General features: G+C 43.5%; 1 protein-coding gene across 11 annotated transcripts in view; it reads left to right on the top strand.

The window, feature by feature from the left end:
- LOC146971107 (activated CDC42 kinase 1-like) overlaps positions 1 to 19505 on the top strand; it is a 67558-nt gene that overhangs the window by 23639 nt on the left and 24414 nt on the right. For 7 of the 11 annotated variants that reach the window (XM_085805166.1, XM_085805163.1, XM_085805161.1 and 4 more), the window contains exons 1-2: positions 3027 to 3597; positions 18669 to 18846. Coding sequence is in view for 9 of the 11 variants with exons in the window: in XM_085805163.1 (XP_085661289.1) it covers positions 3514 to 3597; positions 18669 to 18846 (262 nt within the window). In the remaining 2 variants the exon portion in view is untranslated. Of the gene's footprint in view, positions 1 to 3026; positions 3598 to 14404; positions 14927 to 18668; positions 18847 to 19505 lie in introns of those variants that run through there. The other 4 variants (XM_085805157.1, XM_085805164.1, XM_085805158.1 and 1 more) reach the window with 4 other exon arrangements.

Raw genomic sequence — 19505 nt, 5'->3', positions numbered from 1 at the left:
TAAACAGACAGAGAAAAAGTCAGGTCAGCCTTGCTTATTTATGGGAGAGGGAATTAGACTATAATTGCTCCAAACTTATGCAGTACACGTATAAACAGCGTTTGGTGCTGTGGTCTCTCTGTTGCTGTGCGTTGTGTCCGGATGCATGCACAATGTTTCATTTCTGTAAGGCTGTTTGTTCTTCTATGTGTGTGCAGACATGCGTGCATGTTTTTGTTTTTCCTTTTTTGCAATGCAAGATTGCGTGCGGCTCGCATGTGTGACAGCCGGCCTCCAGAAGAGCAGATTCAACAACAGAGCAGAGGAGAGGCGGAGGAACGAGAGCCAAAAGCGAATGTTGCTCAGCGGGCTGCGAATAACTGGCCTGAGGACATCAACAGGACTGGAATGGACTCAGAGAGAGAGAGGGAGAGAGGGAGAGGGAGGGAGAGGTGGGGGTGGAGTGAGGTAGTGGAGGACAGGGAGAATGACAAGAGAGAGAAGAAAAGAAAGCAAGTGTTTCGGGTGGGAAAGATAAAGAGCGCTGGAATAGAAGGTGCATCAGTCAGTGAGCGGTGTCTGCTGCTGTCACTCATTTTATTCAACCAGGTAAAGCTTGTTGAGATGTAGAATCTCTTTTTCAAAAGTGACCTGGCCAAGAGGCAGCAAAATCACAATTACAAGCAGTGATACAGATAAATAACAATAGTTCAATAAATAAAATGAAATTATCAGGGATAGATTAAAGGAGGTGCAACATCTGATTTAAAAACAGTGACAGAGCCCAATGTTTTCCAGTTCCTTAGTTTTAAGAATCTTAACAAGGTTATCAAGAGGGTTCAGGTTAGACAATTTTAATTCATCTTGCAGACAGTTCCATGCAGAGGGGGCAGCAAAACCAAATGCCTTTTGTGAAAACACGACGGACAGTTAGAGTAAAAAAGCCAGTGGAGCGTAGCCCGTAATGTCCATGATTCCTAACAAGGTGAATTCCGAGATAGGATGGGACCATCCCAAGTAGAGCTTTATAAATAAAAGTCAACCAGTGCGTGGATCTCCTGTCAGACAGGGATGACCATTCAGCTTTTTGTACTAGGTGCAATGATGGGTCAGATTTTTGCATCCAGTGACAAACCTCAGGGCAACAATGACACACAGTATCCAGAGAACGTAGACATGTGACTGGAGCATGCATGTACAGCACATCACCATTATCAAGCAGTGGAAGAAAGGTTGCAGACACGAGGCGTTTCCTGGCTCCAAGAGAGAAGCAAGATCTTTAAAGTCCCCCTCCCGCGACCATTTTTGGTCATTTTAAAATCAGCAGCTCATTAGCAATACACCTCTGGAGGGTGGGCTGTGACACGTCAACCCCAGTCTCCCTGAAACTGCCAGTTTGCGTCTGCCATTGGTTCACAGCAATTTGAAGGCAGAAAAACTCGAAAAACACGATTTTCATGGGAGGGGGTCTTTAAAGTAAAAGCCCAATTTTACCTTAAGTTTAGAAACTAAGCTTGAAATATGGTAAAGTTAGACATTCATCACCTGGACAGGTTAAAACGGGAAGACTTTTTGACTGCATGGTAGCCTGAAAACATCATGACCTTCGTCTTCTCAGTGTTGAAAACCAGCTAGCTCTGCTCAGTGGTGGAGCTGCTGCTGCTGCTTAGACTGCAATGGTGTTAGTCACAGTACAACATGGAAACGACCAGGAGGTAGTGACACACACACACACACACACACACACACACACAGTCACAGACAATTCTTTTATTCTATTTTCCCCTCCATCCAGATGTCCACCCAGCATGGATCCAGATGGCCTCCATACCCTCCCTATGTGGAGAGGTGCTTTTGACGCACACACACACACACACTGACACAAAAACACTCAAAGCAGCATGGCGGTGTTTTTCTCCCTCTCAGAGGGAAGATTAACTCTTCTCATTAGGGCTCCACCGCCTCCCCCCTCCCTCCCCTGTCGGCCTGCATCTCTGTCATTGGCTGCTTCTATCAGGACCACTGCTGACTGGAACGCCATGACTACAGGACACAGGAGAGCGGGGAGGAGGAGGTGGGATGGGTTGATGTTGCCACGGTAATAGAGGAGGCGATCACTCACCAAATCATTGAGCCGGGGCTGAAATGGAAAAAAAAAAAAAAAAATGTAGTAGGGGGTAGGTGGAAAGCGGGTTAGAGGGTGAGGGACTGAAAAGAAAGGAGGAGGGGAAAAACAATAACAACAACAGCAGCGAGGGATTAGGCATCGACTGAGCAATCAGGAAGTCCATTTAGGACAATGCAGCGTTAAAAATCCTCCTAGAATTCAGTTGGCGATCGTCAGAGCTGAGCTGCCCGTCCAATTGGACAGCTGCTCAAGATCTGTGCGGGGAAAAAATAGAAGCACACACAAAGGAAGGATGAAATAAAAGAGGGTGAAAGATGAAAAGCAGCTGCTGGAAGATCTCTCCCCTTCTCCGCTGTGATATTTCACTCCTGGCGATAAGGTGAGAGGAGGTAAGCCGGTCCAAGTGATGCCTGGGGCACAGAAATAGAAACAGAGGGGGAGAGGGAGAGAGAGAGTGAGGGAGAGAGAGAGAGGGGGGCATCGCTAGATATGAAGAGCATGCGTCAGCACTAAGGCAGGGCGATCAAGAGCAGCCAGAGAGCGAGGCAGCAAGACAGTTAGAGCAGAGATGAGCGAGGGAGCGCGAGGGAGAGATTGAGGGTAGAGGTCATGATCGCGGCATGAGATGGGGAGACAGAAATAGAGCCGGCTGGATTTGTCACCTCCAGTGCCACACCTTGGCTGCACCATCCCAGCTCTCCATCCTGACTGCAGCAGCTCCACTGAGGGGATTTCCTCGCCTTTAGGGACAATAACCATCAATACATTCATTTGGAATGATCCTTTTTGCACCTATGGTGGACGATTTGATTCAACAATGTGCGAAGAACAAACTGTCCTCTTAAAAAAGTGGATTGTCGGCTGTTTTTTTCTATTGAGGAGGAAGACTCCCCGCCTGCACACAACAATGCAATAATAGAGATCTTCATTCTGCATCAAGAATTATCGTCAGCAGCAGTTTGCCAGAGGAGTTGATTTCTAAAATCGGATGATCGATTAGCACCTGTGTTTTTTATGGACAGGCCGGTCAGTGAACGCAGCCCCGTTGCTGTGTGAAAATGAGGAATTCATTGTTGTCCAGCCATTTTCATTGACTGCTGACTCAACCTAAATGAGGAGGACAATGGACGTGGGAGTGCTAGAGGACTACAGCACCAGAACTGTTGCTGTTGAATGATTAGAAATATTGTGCCCAAACTGTCTGAAATAATGCAACAGTGTGCTGTGACTGACATGCAGAATACTGTACTTGTCTTCCTGATGACAGCGTGGAGCTCCGGGCAGGCTGACTGACCGACTGACTGACTAAGTGCGTGGGTTGCTCACTGACTGTGGAGCTGTGGCTATCTGAGGACTTCGAGGACACGTAGCCCCGGGGCGGACACCGGCCGGGTGGCGGAGCCCCCATGATGGGGGAGACGGCAGAATACCAGAGGCTGCAAGAGACGTCAGAACCTGACTACCAGTGCCTGCCCAGCGATGACGAAGAGGTAGACCTCTACACTCCCCTTGATTATTCAGACGTAGGGATCCTGCCACACTGCTTTAGACAAACACCGGTGACACATAAACAATGAGCAGCAGCTATTATGAATACTGTCAAAGGAAAATGAAAGGGTGTGAGATGACGTGAGGATACAGTATGTTTGTTTTTTCTCTTTCATATAATGTGTAGGTGTGTATCTTGTCACAGCAACTTGATTGATGACATTGCACCTTTGTGACAGTTTGCATGCAGGTGTGATTTGGATGCATGTTTATGTCATAACTCGAAAAAAGAAAGGAACAGGCAGCTGTTTTCTCATGACATCACTTTACCTCTCAGTTGGCCTCGTATTTTAATGATGTTTTTAAAGCTTTACAGAAAAGAAAAAGAATTTGAGCCTACTATGTGGGTCTTAACATTAGTGTAATAACTCATCTATCAGACGATGTAACCTAGCCCAAACTTTGTGCAAAATTCTATTTTTGATTAAATCCGGGATGAAAGTGTGGTATTTTTTTTTCGCATTGGATAATGCAGGCGCACGGATTATACGTCAGCCTGCTCACGATTCATCAGCCACTGATATTGGATCCGTAATCCGTCAATCAAACTGAGACACACACACACACAGCGAGCTTGGTCTCGCCCCAAGCTTTGAATATCCCGCCCGCTCGATATCGACCAATCAAATTCGTTTTCCTTACTCAGGTAAACTCGTGCGGCAAACAGCCATTTCTGTACACCTTTAAAGTCAGTGTGCATGATAATAGTGGGGAAATGGTTAGCTATAGGCCTATGTGACTGACTGGGCTGTATTTTCCGAGTCTTTCTCACTGCAGACATTTTTTTTAATTTTTTTTATGGATAGTACAGTTGAGACAGACAGGAAACGGGGAGGCAGAGAGGGGGGGAATGACATGCAGTAAATGGCGGGACGCGGGACTCGAACCAGGGCCGACTGCAGCGACGACTGTGCCTCTATACATGGGGCGCCCGCTCTAACCACTACGCCACGCGATGCCCCTCACTGCAGACATTTTAAGGGGATACGCCAACATTTTTTTTTTTCGTGTCTTGCCTCACTCCCGACCGATGACCAGCAGATAGACACCATCCTTTCGACTGTGTGTGCAGTAACAAGGGAGATATGGGCAGAGCTGGCGCACCGCTAATTAGCTTAGCTCAAACGCTGGAAGTGCATAGGTAGTGTTAGCCTGCCTCCTACCCGAGCTGAAATCAGCAGTCAGAAGCTGATTTCATTTTAGCTCTAAACTCTGTAAATTTATCACTTTATCGACATTTCAAATATTTTTAGGTGAGAAAGTAGCCGTTTAGATCAGCAGTGTGTCGTTAATTTGTCTAAATACCAGCTGTTTACAATTTTGTTAGGACGAATTTGGCGCTACTCAAGCTAGCTGTTGTGACCAACGCACTTCTGGTTACTTTCACAAAATAAAACACCCGTTGCCCTTTACATAGGAAAACCATGACGATAGAATTTGTGCTTTGAAATAGGTAGCTAACGTACTCTCGATGTAGCTAGCTTGAACCAAAATAAACCGTCTTTGCTTGAACCCTCCGTTTTGACCGATCTTGTCCCGTTACTGGCATTTGACCGCTCAAGATGCCTTACCGGAGAGTTTTGTCAGCTCTGAGACGTTTAGAGTTGCTGAAGAGTTTCTCTGATGACTTTAGGTGGAGGCAGGCTAACACTATACACTTCCAGTGTTCGAGCTAAGCTAATTAGCGGTGCGCCAGCTCTGCCCGTATCTCCCTTGTTACTGCAAGCGCAGTCGAAAGGATGGTGTCTGCTTGTCATGGACTCGGGAGTGAGGTAAGACACGAAAAAAAAGAGTTGGCGTATCCCTTTAAGATGAATCACAGGTGCAAAAAAACCAAAGTAGTGACTGCTGAATTTAGCGGTTTCAGTTTCAGCCTCGCTGCCACCCTGTCATGACCTGTCCAACCACAGGGGTACAGCACGTCAAACGTCAGTGGATTATGTGAATCTAGCTCCATATCATAGATCTGAGTGCTCCTTCACTGCTCACACACAAGCAGCTCTTTTACACTGACATGTCACCAACACCGTCCTCACCCACCACCACAAACCCATCCACGCCCGACGCACACACAAGGCCAGGCCCTGTGTGTGCCGAGTTACTGAGTACAGAACCATGAGGTCATTGATGAAGTGCTGCAGAATGAGCACGGTGACAGGCAGAATATGACATTTTATACCCTCCCACCTCTTCCGCAAACCCCCACATCCTTTTTTGCGAGTCCTGTGATGTACTGACAAGGCCTGCTCTTTCTTTGGGGTTGGATGAGGCCAGCAGTGCCATGGCCTCTGTGATGTTTTAGCCTCTTTAAAAGATAAAAGACTGAAACTGTAAAACTCGGATCACGCCGTATACAGTCGGACAGTGGAGCCTGTCTTTTGCCTTTTCTGCTTTTGCTTTTTTGATATCAACATCGTTGAAAGAATGTGTGCAAACTCATGGGAAACAGAGTTAGAGTGATGTAAGTGTTTTGTCTGATATGAACGACGTGTTGCACTTACATCAGTTATCAGGAAGTAATGTTGCGTGCAGAGTTCCTGTACTTGCAGAAACGTCAAACTAGGTTTGAGGCCATTTAGTTTAAGATGATGGACACATTTGATAATATCTCATGTGATTCATGCAGTAATGATGATTTGTTTAGACTTTCTGTTTCAGTTTTAGACTTCTTTTTGGTGCCAACCAAAATGTGGGTTAGGGTTAGCTGGCTCTGAATACTTACCTGAACTCTGGTTTCATTCAGTATCTCCTCAGTTTTATACTTTGAAGTCTTATACTGTTCTCTTTGTTGTTGTTTTTTGCTAAACCTAAATCACCAGTACCAAAACTCTGTATGAGCACTACTTTCAAACAGCTCTCAGTCAGTGTGCGCTGTGATAGACTCCAGTCCTTTGTCGACCGCATGGGGTAAGCGGGTATAGAAAATGCGATGGCTGGATGAATGTGTTGATCTGTGCAACAGTTTTAATGTCATGAATGTGGAGTCTGTGTGTTTAGGGTCTGTGTGCTAGATCAGCAGAGTTAAGCCGGTGCACGCTGCAGCTGTCCTGGTTGTTGGCGGCTGATTCAGATCAGTCTCTTTCTACAGCAGCAGCTTTGTGCTGAATACAGCGGTTTTCTAGTCTTGACACACACACAACCCCTAACACACTGCATTCAGCCACCCCATCTCCATCAGGAATCCAGAGAGAAAGAGATGTAAGAAGCTGGACCGAGAGACAGCAAAGTCAGCTGTTCCTGCTAACTGTTTTATTCTTAAAGCTCATCTCTCCTGCTGTGCTGTTCCCCTATATGGTGCAGATTAGTGAGCTGGCCTCGCTACTATAAGTTCAACCACTACAGCTCTCTGAGACTGCTGCATTGGTTTAGTCCTGACCTGGAGGGCTGTTGAGCATCTGCTATTTTTTTTCCAATAGATGTGGAAATAACAACGATTATTATCGATTTATGAATTTTTGCACTGCAGGAGATGCACTTTTAATTTTGTTGTTGTGGAAATGACAATAAACGTATCTATCTAATCTGTTGATTATTTAAACAATTAATCGAGTTGTTTGGTCAATAAAGTGTTAAAAAATGTTGAAAAATGTCAATCAGTGTTTCCCAAACCACAACGTCCTCAAATGTCTTGTTTTGTCCACAAACCAAATAGGTATTCAGTTTATTAACATAAAGGAACAAAGAAACCAGAATATTCACATTTAAGAAGCTGAAATCAGAGAATTTTGACTTTTTTTCGTAAAAAAAACTACTCAAACCGATTATTCGATTATCAATAATCGATTATTGTTCGATTAATTGTTGCAGCTCTATTCTCCATTTATCTTGATGTAGCACATGTTGTAGCGCATGTTGTCTGTGATTTTTGGTTCACACACTCAACTGTCTGTAGGTCAATCCTGACGTTTGACCAACATTTTTTGCTAACACCCTCCTTTCCCCTCTTTAACCAGCTTTAGGGGATCAGAGCAGCGATGGCTTAGGATGGGTGGAGGCTGTTGGCAGGTGTCGGTGGGGGTTGTTTTGGTTGTTTTGGGTCTCTGGCGCTCTGCATATTAAGCCAAGCTACCAAAACAACCTTTGTTGACAAAAGCCAACCCATATGTTGTGTGTTGGATGGGAAGCTCCCTTCATTCCCACACTCAGCTCTCCTCGGCGGTGACGCCCACCACCACACACTGCCTCTCCTTTGTGAATGATGAGGTGCTGTGGATGGTGGAGGGATTTAAGGAGAGCATAAAAGCCACGCAGGCTCTGGCAGAGGGTTCCTATCTGTGAGATCACAAATGACGCATCTCTGTCTGTCTGTGCATGCAGGCCTTCGTCACGGTCACTGTGTGTGCGTGTGTGTGTGTATAGATGTTCTGCTTGCAGAGTTTTAACAGGGATTAATCATGTTTGTTCTACTACTCCTTCACTCTACTCTGCTGCTTTCTGGCATCCAAGACCAAACCACAGACTGATGTTTTGCCACCAAAAGGTTGCAACTCATTTTAGAAATGCACTGGCAGTGTGTCCACCCGTATCCACTAAGCTATCTTTAATTCCCAACACTGTACGTCAATGTGGATCCAGCCAATGTGAGTGCATGCCTCTGCATGCCTGTGTCTGTGTACAGTGAGCATCATATTACGGAATCAAGCGTAATGCGTGCATGCAAGTCTGCGTGTGTGTGTGTTGCAGAACTCAGACATAATTCAGACCTCACACAGCTTTGTTCCTCATAATCTCATTAGCCAGCAAGCGACTAATTTGATGTCAATTCACGATAATACAATCTACACGGTGGGACATTATTGTACAGCGGTTGAGTCATACTACTGTGTGTGTGTGTGTGTGTGTGTGTGTGTGTGTGTGTGTAAAGGGAGATGGAGGCCAGATAGGAGCAGTTAGACAGGATGGCAGTAGCTACCTCATTGTGAGTGTGATAGTGTGAACACAGAGAAGACGCACAATGCAACAGGAGGGATTGATTTAACCAAATGTGACTGTCAATGAGGATCAACTTTAAACTTTGATATGAATGAACATATTCAGTGACTGAAAATGCAAAAATAATGCAGCTCTCTCAGTTAACTGAGGTCCACATCAGAAACACAGCTACAGGCATCAGCAGCATTAGTTTCCCAGTTTGAGTCGTATGGCGTTTTTGCATGGAACACCAGAAACATGTAATTTCTGTGTATGTGATGATACTGAGATACTGTATATTCATAATGGTGTCGAGGTTTCATGCATTTTGTACTGTGTTGGTTTATCTGTCTGATGACAGTGGGTGCAAGGAAGAGAGTTATAATACAGTTTATGATCTGCATTACCAAAGTCAGACTTATTTCAGAATACTTATTATCATGAACGCAAAGTGTTGCTGACCACTGTAACTACCACAGAAGAAGGGGGATCTACCCAGATCAGTTGTTTACATGTCACTGTACTGGTTTCTATCAGTGGAGGGAGCATGTAGTGCACTGTGCAGATGGCCTGGCCTATAAATCACCAGATGTAAAGAAACATGCTTGTTCGGTACAAGCTCCAACAAATATCGTTTCATCAAAAACAACCATGCCAACTGAAACCCCAAATCATATCACAATATCTGCCATAACAATCTCAATATATTTATTTTTTTGCATATTGTTCAGTCCTTACCTTATATCCAGTTTGGGGATTTATTGAGACCAACTGCAACTCACACTAAAATAGTAAAAAACCCCAGTCATAACCATGTTACCTGTGCGGATGTAAAAACAACTCACAAAAAAGCAGAAACAGTTCTTCTGTTTCCCCCAGTCTAAAAACAGAGCTTATGTTTATATCTTGATTCTGTGCTACTGAGACGTAACACTATACTGTGTGTGACTTGGTGCCATATTAGGACACAGGCAACAGAGGCAAACCAAAACCAATGCAGCCATATCAACACAGAACTAATGTCAAGTGTTACATATGAGACAATGTGTCCCTGTTCAACTTAATTGGCTGTGAACATCACTTAGTGACAGAAAGGAGATAAAATACAAAACTAAGAGACATGTGACTTGGCCTTCACACTGAGTTTCTTTGATGGCTTTTTAATCACTTATAACTTACCCTTTCCTTAATAAAATATTACCAGCATCAATAGGAAGTACAACATAAATAGATGGTGGCTTATAGCACTCGCCAGCCTCCATTGTAAGATTTGGTGCCACCTAATGGTATCTCACTGGAACTGCAGGTTGACTTACTGACCATTAATCGCATTGGTCTAATCTCCTTAGGCAGGAGGCAGCTGACACCACTGTGACACATTTGTTCCACTGTTTTTTTTAAAGCATGAGTGTGACTGGCATACCTGCTGCTCCTCTGTACTGTAACCATTAACTGATACACTGGCCCTGCCCCGTCATTAAACATTCACTGTCTTCTGTCATCACCAGGACTTCCCCCTCCCTCTGTCCCGGCCACGCTCTGTGTGTCTGCACTGATTTATCAAGTGTGGCCATGTCCAGCTTCATCATCACTGTCTACTGCAGATGATGCCAGAGTTAGCGCACAGATATATATACACACACTCACTGGTTTAGAATCAGTTCTTCTTATGGATGTTCTTTCTGGAAAACATGTATTTTTATTCAAGTGATAGATTTTGAATTCAGCCATGAATTAGTTAAAGGATCTGTTATAGACTCCTTGTCCAACTGCTGATTTGAAGGAATGTGCGCTATTTTTATGTCATCTGTTTCGTAGTCATGTGTGTTACATAACTGTTCCTTGTGCAAACATCTTCTCCTATTTTTTCGTAGCCATATAGTTTAATTTACTTGACCCGTTCCCTTGCAAAGCACATTAGCCAACTTATAGTTACAAAAGAATTTGCAGCAGGGTTCTTGTGGACTGGAGGGAATTTTTTTTGTGCCATTAATGGCATAACTCACTCCAGGGAGTTGTGTGCATGTGTGTGTGTGTGTGTGTGTGTGTGTGTGAGCGTGCATGTCTGGTTTCAGAGGGGAAAAGAAAGGAGGATAGGGTCTCTGCCCTGTCACATCCCATGTACTTGATGATTTTGAGCCAGATTCATGACATCACCTTTGTGTGTGAGTGAGTAACTGTGAGAATGAGACAGCTGATGAAGTCCAAACCACAAGGAATTCACACTTAATCTCTTTAAATAATAGAAAGTGGACCTCAGATCCCCTTGAGCCATAAAACAAGTGTGGAAGATATATTTCAAAAAAACCTCCCAAGATCTTTCACTAGAACATGTATTGTAACTGTATATATGACTATGTGTTGGTGATGGAAACTCACCATTCTTTCTTCAGGTGTGGATAACTTACAAGTTAGATTTAGCAACTTGATCTCAGTGTTGATCACTTGTCCTCACTGAGACTTTGATCAAAACTGAATTATAATTGAATGACAATGTATTTTAGTGAATGTGATGAATTTTTACAGACAAAGGTTTAAGGATGGAAATTCTCTCAGTGAGAACAAGTGATCAACAGTCTTGAGGATTGTTGGTACTAAGATAGTTTTATGTTAGAACAGTATAGTGATAAAACACAGACGGAGGCTCTGCTCTGATTCCTCTGGGTGTTCTATACTGAGGCAAGTAGGTGAGCACAAATAGTAGAGGTAAAAGACTCAAAACTCATACATTTTACACTTACATACATTACAGTACAACCTCTGTGCCCAGTGTTAGCTGTTGAGGTCAGACCTTGTACAAAGGCAGGACAACAGATCTTCTACATTGAGATTTTCCTCGTACAGTTTCATAAATCTGATGCAGCTCCTTCATCATAAAAGCCCCCTGGAATTTATATACGGTAATCTGGTTTATCTGGCATTAGGGCATTTATTTGATTTAGTAGTATAGCATTCACATGTGCCGATACCAATAACCGACAATATTTTTAATAGTTTATATACAGACCTGAGGTTAAGAAATGCTAGTGAGTTAAGATGACTTTAACATTATAGCAATACAACCAACATCACTGCTGTTGTTTCAAATCAATTTAGGGGGCAAACAGACTGAAAATGAGTGAAATGAAGGCATTGTTGGCTAATTATAACTGTCTCTTGTAATCTGCAAAACATTTCTTATGTGACTTACCTGTGTTTTGGCCAATAATTATTGGTCAGTATTGGGCTGATAATTATCTGTACCGATAGTTATCGTGCTGGTCAAAGTAAAGCTGGACTACTTTGAAATAGGACAAAGGATTAATTCAATCTGGGTTTCTGTCATGTTTAAAATGACATTTTGAGTCCTTGTTAACATTTACACACTAATACAATGTATTCAGTATTGTCCGAAAAAAGTATAGATTGCTTAGTAGTACGCTAAAATCTGAACATTCAGATACAATCTTTTGTGAATGATGTCTCATGTCATAGTAAACTGGATAACTAAAAAAAAACACTTCTTGTTGTGAATGGAGGCACGTCGTAGACACAAACTAACAACAACAAATCATAAACAAAGCCACGGCACCACATGCTCTTCACAAATGTCTATAATCAAAGTCAGATGCCTCATGACAACAACCCCCATTTTGTTGTTGTTTTCTCTTCCTTTCCCTCCATGACTTCACTGCTCACCTCCCTTCCTTCCGCTGGAAAACTTCCTAATTGAAAGCAGTGGAGGATGGCAGTGAATTAAAGAGGGAGAGTGAGAGAGCAGAGAAATGCCCAAAGTGAAAAGGAAAAGGCCAAGCCAAATGCTGAATAGGCTGATTAACTATCAAAGAACAAAGCAAACCAATGAGCAGAGAGAGAAGAAATCTGTGAAAATAGAAAATCAAAAGCTGAATAGAGTCTGGACAGAGAGAGAGAATGAGGGGGCTCGTTACTTCTAAGGGTCTGAAAAGCAGCTGCTTAGGGTTTGTTTAGTCAGCAGAGTGGGAGAGAGATAACATTTTTGGAGGATTAGAGGCAGGAAATAAAAGGCAGCACCAAATAAAGAAGAAAATGCAACGGGTCGGCCAGACCCAGGGGAGGGAGGGGAGACCGGATTAATGAAGGAGTAAAGGACAGAAGGAGAAGGTTTATGCTGCCGCCGTTAAAGACAGAATTAATGTCAAAAAGACAGAAAATGATTGAGAGAGATAATTACAGTTGGACGTCCTGGACAGGTCCTGATAAAAAGTATGTTTCATATGTTAGCTATAATCTAAACTAACCAGTCAGAAGGCCTCTCTTTTTAAACTCTAAACATTGTGGATGTGTGATTGCTGAAATATTAGATAAGTGGATTCGACAGTTTCTGTGCCATGATGGTTGAAAATTACACATAGGTAGGCCTACTTTAACACTTTAGATGATTATTTCCAATATCAGTGAATTTACCAAAAATTTGCTACAACTAACAGTTACGTTTTTATATAAAATGTCAGAAAAGAGTGAAAAATGTCCCTTTAAGGTTTCCAGCCCCTCTCCAGGGAACACCGTCTGGTGCTGCCATCCCAGCTCACAAGAAATCACAGTGCAGACTGCTGTTGTGTGTGAGGAAGCTGCTGGATGCAGTCTGAGAGTGTTTGTCTGTGTCATCAAGAGTCTCTTGAAGATTCATCTCCTCTCCTTACACCCTAACATGACTACTACCTAGAACTCTTACACCGAGGATAATAATAAGATCCAGCATATGGCAACAGTTATGTGTTTGACCACAAATGTACTGATTAAAGCTGAAGGATGTAGTGATTAACAGCAACAACATTTGAGGAGGGGTTGGATCATCAAAATTCTCTAATACTCTTGATAAAATTCAGGTAGTTCTCATATCAAGCTGCTTAGAGCAGTTCATTCCTAAAGAAATGTAAGTGAAACAAACTCCTATCTATATATAATCCCTTACAAAATGTAGTGTGTCATTTGGTTACTATAAAAAGCCATTATCCTCATATTGCTTTATCAGTCAAAGTCAATGGTTTCAGTAACAGTGACAGTCAAAAGACAGATTTCTTCACCATGGTGAATTTTAAGAAAAGCAGGCTGATAGATGAGGAAAGGGGGAGCAGTGGAGAAGAAGAAGGAGTGTGTATGTGTGTGTGTGTGTGTGTGTGTGTGTGTGTTGTGGGGGTTGCATCACAGGAAACAAGCTCTCCATCCTGCAGTTGAATGTAACCCTTTGGCCCTGGATCAAATGCTGCTCCGGGGTGAATACCATGAAGCCTCTGTCCTCTGCACCACGCACTGCTCTGCCCTGCATGGAGCGTCTGACTGCCAGCAGGAGGGGGGGGGGGGTAGACAGACAGGGTGAGGAGCAGAGCAGGAAAAGTACAGCAGGAGGAGGTGGGAAAGGGGGAGAAAGGGGGGGAGGAAACACCACAACTTTGCGAGGATCAAGACAGGAAATATAAAATATAAACACTCAACATGCATCAAAAGCACACAGAGTGGCTGTAAACAAACACACAGTATTGTTAACTGGAACCACGCAGACACACATGGTGTTGCAGCCTTAAAATGTGAAACCAGAGACACTCACTCACTCACTCACTCTGACTCTCAGGTCTCTGCTGCCCGGCCGACTGGCCGGCCATTGAATCCGGGAGAAGTCGCTCCTATTTTTAGCCCCACGCTCGATGGAAGGATGGAAAAGCAAACAGACAGTAGCTGCACGCGCAAAGACACAGACAGAGAGAGAGAGAGAGAGGTAGTCTGTGTAAGGGAGAGAGGGACAGAGAGCGAGTGAAAAGAAGGGAGGAAGGAGGAGTGACTTATTTGTCTGCAAGTTCTGCAAGTTTGGATCACTGACTCATTGCTGTGTGAGGAGGACACATGGCTGGACTGGGCAGAAGTGGGAAGCTTTCTCTCCTACAGACAGCAGCTTGTGGTCCCTCTACAGCCTGTTCTCATATTTTATAATACTGGTTCATTCTCTCTTGCACCCTAAAGTGCCACATGAATGCCTCTTTGCCTTCTTGAGGGATCTGAAGGTAAAGAAGGGGCTTACAGGAGGATTACCCCGCCATGGAATGTTGTAGATTTGCGAACCGGATCGTTGGAAGTTTTTCTTCCCCCTCTTGGGTTCGGAGCTGTGGGTCTGGATCAGAGGAGCGTGTGCGCTTCTTAGAATTCCCTCAGAGACTGGGGCCGCCGATCTGGGAGGACTGTTGCTCTGGTAATGGTCTAGAGGACGAGCAGCCAGCTCTGGACATTTGAACTTGCACGTAAACATTTTTTTGCACCTTCACTCATCCAGACGATCAATTCAGGATGCGACGCTTTGACAAGCTGAAAAAGTCATTCCCCTTCCTGGCCCACTTTCATGTCTATCGAGTAAGTCTGGTGTCTGTCTGACGTGTCTGTCTGACTCAGAGGTTTTATTATCTGGTGATATGACATGGATAGTTGTAACTATAGTCAGAGATAGATCATGTGCTTTACTCAGATGATAGAATACAGCATTTGGATCATGAATATGGTATGGTGGAGGCCAGTTGTGTGTGTGTGTGTGTGTGTGTGTGGACTCAGCAGCTGGACTGGGGCTGTCCTCTGGGACGGTTGTTGTTATTGTAGCAGAATGTTAGAGCAGAACAGATCTGATACAGGACATGGCTTTGGCCAAGAGGTTGGTGTGTGTGTGTGTGTGTGTGTGTGTGTGTGTGACTGTGTGTGTGCGTGTGTGAGTTTGTGCGTGCATGTCTCCACCACCATGAGGAATGAGTTCAGGCCAGAGGCATTTCTCAGTAGGGACATCATGTTGTTTCTCTGCATATAAATTCCTACATCCCGTCTTCCCCTCTCTGTGCCATACTCGTTGTTTCTGTGTGTGTGGGTTGTTTTTTTCCAAATTTTTGTTAATATATTTTTAGTAGTTAATGTAAACTTTGAGTGTTTATTTTTTTTAAAAAAAGGGTGAAACCCAATTCAAACATTGCATGTTCCTCTTAAAACCCCCTACCACAGTTTCTAGAAATAACAGTGCAGGACTACTACAGGATGTCTGGCCCTGGATGGATTCCTCACAGTCCTTCCACAAGTCACACCTCATGGTTTGAACATGGCATTCCTCCTGCTGACCTCAAACCTCCTCCATGTGCATCTTCCTCTAAATCCCAGTATAGGAGATGTCAAGATTAGAGCCTGACTGATTTAGCAGTGAGCAGGATCCATAGGCCAACATTGGCACATATTGTCATAGGTGGAACCAGACATAAAGCTTAAAAAGGTTTGGTCAGGTGATTCCGTACACATGGCAGCTGACGAGTGATGTCTCTGCAGTAAGTTGCTAACTATTTTCTCTTTTCCGTATAACTGTCCCTGTCACACCGCCATGTCACTCATGCTTATCACATCTGTTTGCCATGTTAGCGAGGTAGCTAGCCAGTTATAGTTTGTCAATAGAGTAAGTAATGTAGCATCTGCTGAGTGTTGTCCTCATGCACAGTGGTGGGATGCAAAGTAAAGTAAATAAACAACGTCCCCATGTTGTTCTCACAACAGTTATGTCACTCACATTTTCATGCATGTATGATAAATCGGTTTGCTAGCTAATCACATGTGCCTTTCATAGCGAGTGAAAGCTAATGTGTTTCTACCTATACCTTATGATGACCACGAATAAGTCACATCCCCTGAATGTTGGTGACAGTATTTGATCTTTGTCAGATAAGCCTCGGCCCGTCTTTATCCCTGACTTTATTTCCATGCAGCACAAGTTTCATAGTAAAGTGTAAAATCTAAGATGTATAGGCCTGTTAAATTGGTTTTGTAAATTAGTTCGCAAGTTGATATATGATATAAGGGCTTTAGCACCTCGGTTTTGACCCTTCATGCCTCAGATGTGACACTGCCATGGAAGATGGCCCAAGAGGAAGCTGACTTGCGTCTTTGGCACTGTCCAGTGAAATAACACTTGAATGTTGACTGCCAGGGAGGATCAGACTCTGAGCCGTTTTGCGGAGGAGAAGGGAAATGATAGCTCATGGTTTACGCTCTGAGGAGGAGTTTGTTGTACTTGAGACAGAAATATATACATATTGGTTTGTTTGGGTTTCATGGGGTAAAATGTGAGGTTTGAACTGTCCTGGCACCAATGTGAACTGCAGATCATATAAACATGTCAAACGGTAAGAGAGCCTTTGGCACAACTTAGCACACAGTGGAGCAGCCAAACAGACTGTTGTATCATCTTTCTCAGGGTAAGGGTCAGGCATGATACAGCAAAATGCAAAATATGGAGATGGATTCAAATGACTGCAGCTGTAGTTAATCCTAAAGCCACAGGCATTACCAGCCCCTGTTTTAACCTGCATCTCTCTACAGTGACTCTAGGCTCTTACAGGTTATTAGATTGAATTACCTTAAGCTATATGTTGGCTATGTTGTAGTACCAGTTACTTCTGCTTATTTCTCAGTGTTTCTTTACAGGCCAGGTCTGACATCAAAGAGTGGATGAACTCCCTTGCCTACTTGGATAGCAATACATGCGTGGAGTCGTGGACATTGCAAAAGTGATATCAGCTGACCCACTTTTATGTGCATAGCAATGACTTTGCATCAGGTTAGGGACATCTGAATCTGCAGATTGACCTCAGTCAGACCTTGCATCTCAAATTGATGGAAAATACAGCAGCGCTGATACCGTCAGCCAATTGTAGATATGCATATGTTCAGTCTATAGGGATTGGTCACATGTAAACTGTTATTTTTTTATGGCTCAGCATGTATTTGCATGTGTGAGAAAAAAAAATATGCAGCTCCTCAGGTCACAGTCATTAGGCAAAAGGAAGTGACCTTTAACCAAGCCCATTAAGAAGTTTAGACGACAGAGAGGAAGCTGTGACCTCTCTGACTCTTTCCCCTGGACCATGTCTCACAACGCAGGAAGTTCCTCATTCAGAGTCTAATTACTGCTCAGTAGAGTGACCCTTATGCCCTGAGAGCATCCACCCTTAAGGTCTCCCTGTCAAGCTGTGCAGATTAGGGAGGTTTTTCATATTTGTGTTGGTTTACGCAGCCACTTCACCTTTGAGACCGGTAATAATCCTCAGGAAGAATATGAGCAGGTGTAATGGAAGAGTAGATGAGCTTATCTTTTATCTAGCCTTATGCTAAGCTACTCTCCACCATTTTAACTCAAAGCCCTGTGAAGATGCTCATCTAGATTTAAAATGAAATTCAGATCCATTTTGTGCTGGTTTTGGCTGGTCACATTAAGCAGACGGTGATGGATGATGTTTTAAATGGGGTGTTGTCTTTTGACATTGAAGATTGATGGTCTGACTCAGTGTTGTACATGAGGGATGAAGTACAGTATACGCCGTATGTTGTGGTCAGATTGTTGAAGAGACTCCCTTATTCTTATTGTCTTCACTGACACTTATGGACACCAGATGTGAATCCATCATCTTGTGTAAGTCTGTCTGCTGTAAGACAGTGATGTCCACAAAGCACTATTATAGTGCACCTTATATTCAATGTATTTCATGTCATTTGAATATATGATAAATCCCAGTTGATGTGAGTGGTTTATGAACACCACAGTGATGTAGAATCTATGTAATCACAACGTGTACTGTAAGAAAATCAGTATACAGTAGTGTCTTGGCCTAATGACATGCAATGCTGCATTTGGCTCCGTGCTCTGTGTCCTTGTTTATGTGAGTTCAGTTTGAGGAAACTGATCCTGTGTGTGTTTGTATGTGTGTGTGTGTGTGTGTGTGTGTGTGTGTGTGTGTGTGTGTGTGTGTGTATGTGTGTGTGTGCCTGTGTGCTTGAGTATATATTTATGTCACCAGTTTTGGTCAGTATGGTCAGGTATGTGGCCTGTAAATGTCAATGTCTCAGCATCTAAGCAGGAATCTTAGTGTGCTGTAAACAATTACCGGGAAGCACACAATGACTCTGAGCTCAGTTTCCTCTTTTTTTTAACATAAAAGAATGGTTTGTTTGTTGCTCAGTGACTTTCTCTCTGGCTGTATTTCCTTGATTTTGTACCAAGATTTGAGAAAATTGTCAAATGAATATTGAACAGTTTAAACTCAGTTTCCTGTATTCTGTGTGTATGTGTTTGCAGAAACTGGGCAGTAGCATGCAGTGCGAGGAAGGCACAGAATGGCTGCTGGAGCTGCTGATGGAGGTGCAGTTGCAGCAGTACTTCCTGCGGATCCGAGACGACCTCAACGTAACACGGCTGTCACATTTCGACTACGTAAAGAACGAGGACCTGGAAAAGATTGGCATGGGTCGACCTGGTGAGGCTTTGTGGGTGTGTGTGTGTGTGTGTGTGTGTGTGTGTGTGTGTGTGCTGTGGTATGAAGTATGTTGCAAAAACCGTATGAGTCCAGGTGGGCTTTATGCACAGTTCCCCTACTTCCTGAACTTAATGCTGCTCATTAGTTTCCTGTCTTACACACCTGGATTAATCAGTTCGTCCACTAATGTAAGACAGGAAATGAAGGAGCAGCATTAAGTTCAGGAAGTAGTGGAGCTGTGCATCCAGCCCATAGCCTGTGTCATACCTGATGGCTAAAACAATGTGAAGATTGTAAACATGACTACCAACTCTGGCATGTTAGCATTGCCACTGTGTGTATCCACCTTTTTCCAAACGTCAAAAAACGTAAGCCGGTTTTGCTCTTCCGGTGGAATTTTATGTTTATGTCTCCATGGTTTCAGTAGTCGCGGTAAATGCATGGATTTTTTTTTTTCAATGGAAATCTGTAAAACACATGGATCATCGCACCAGCTTAATGGATATCACACAAATTGACATCCGTGTTAAAAGCCACCGTTAATATATCCATGCGTTTGCCGCAACTATGACAACGAAACTGAAAACCATGGAAACGTAAACGTACAATTCCACCGGAAATGCAAAACCGGCTTCCGGTTTTGACCATAGATGACGCTC

This window comes from Trachurus japonicus, chromosome 17 (assembly GCF_045865225.1).
Source record: "Trachurus japonicus isolate A0001 chromosome 17, Traja_1.0".
NCBI classification, from domain to species: domain Eukaryota; kingdom Metazoa; phylum Chordata; class Actinopteri; order Carangiformes; family Carangidae; genus Trachurus; species Trachurus japonicus.
Note: the sequence above shows the minus strand (reverse complement) of the source record. Positions and strands in the feature narration are given on the sequence as shown.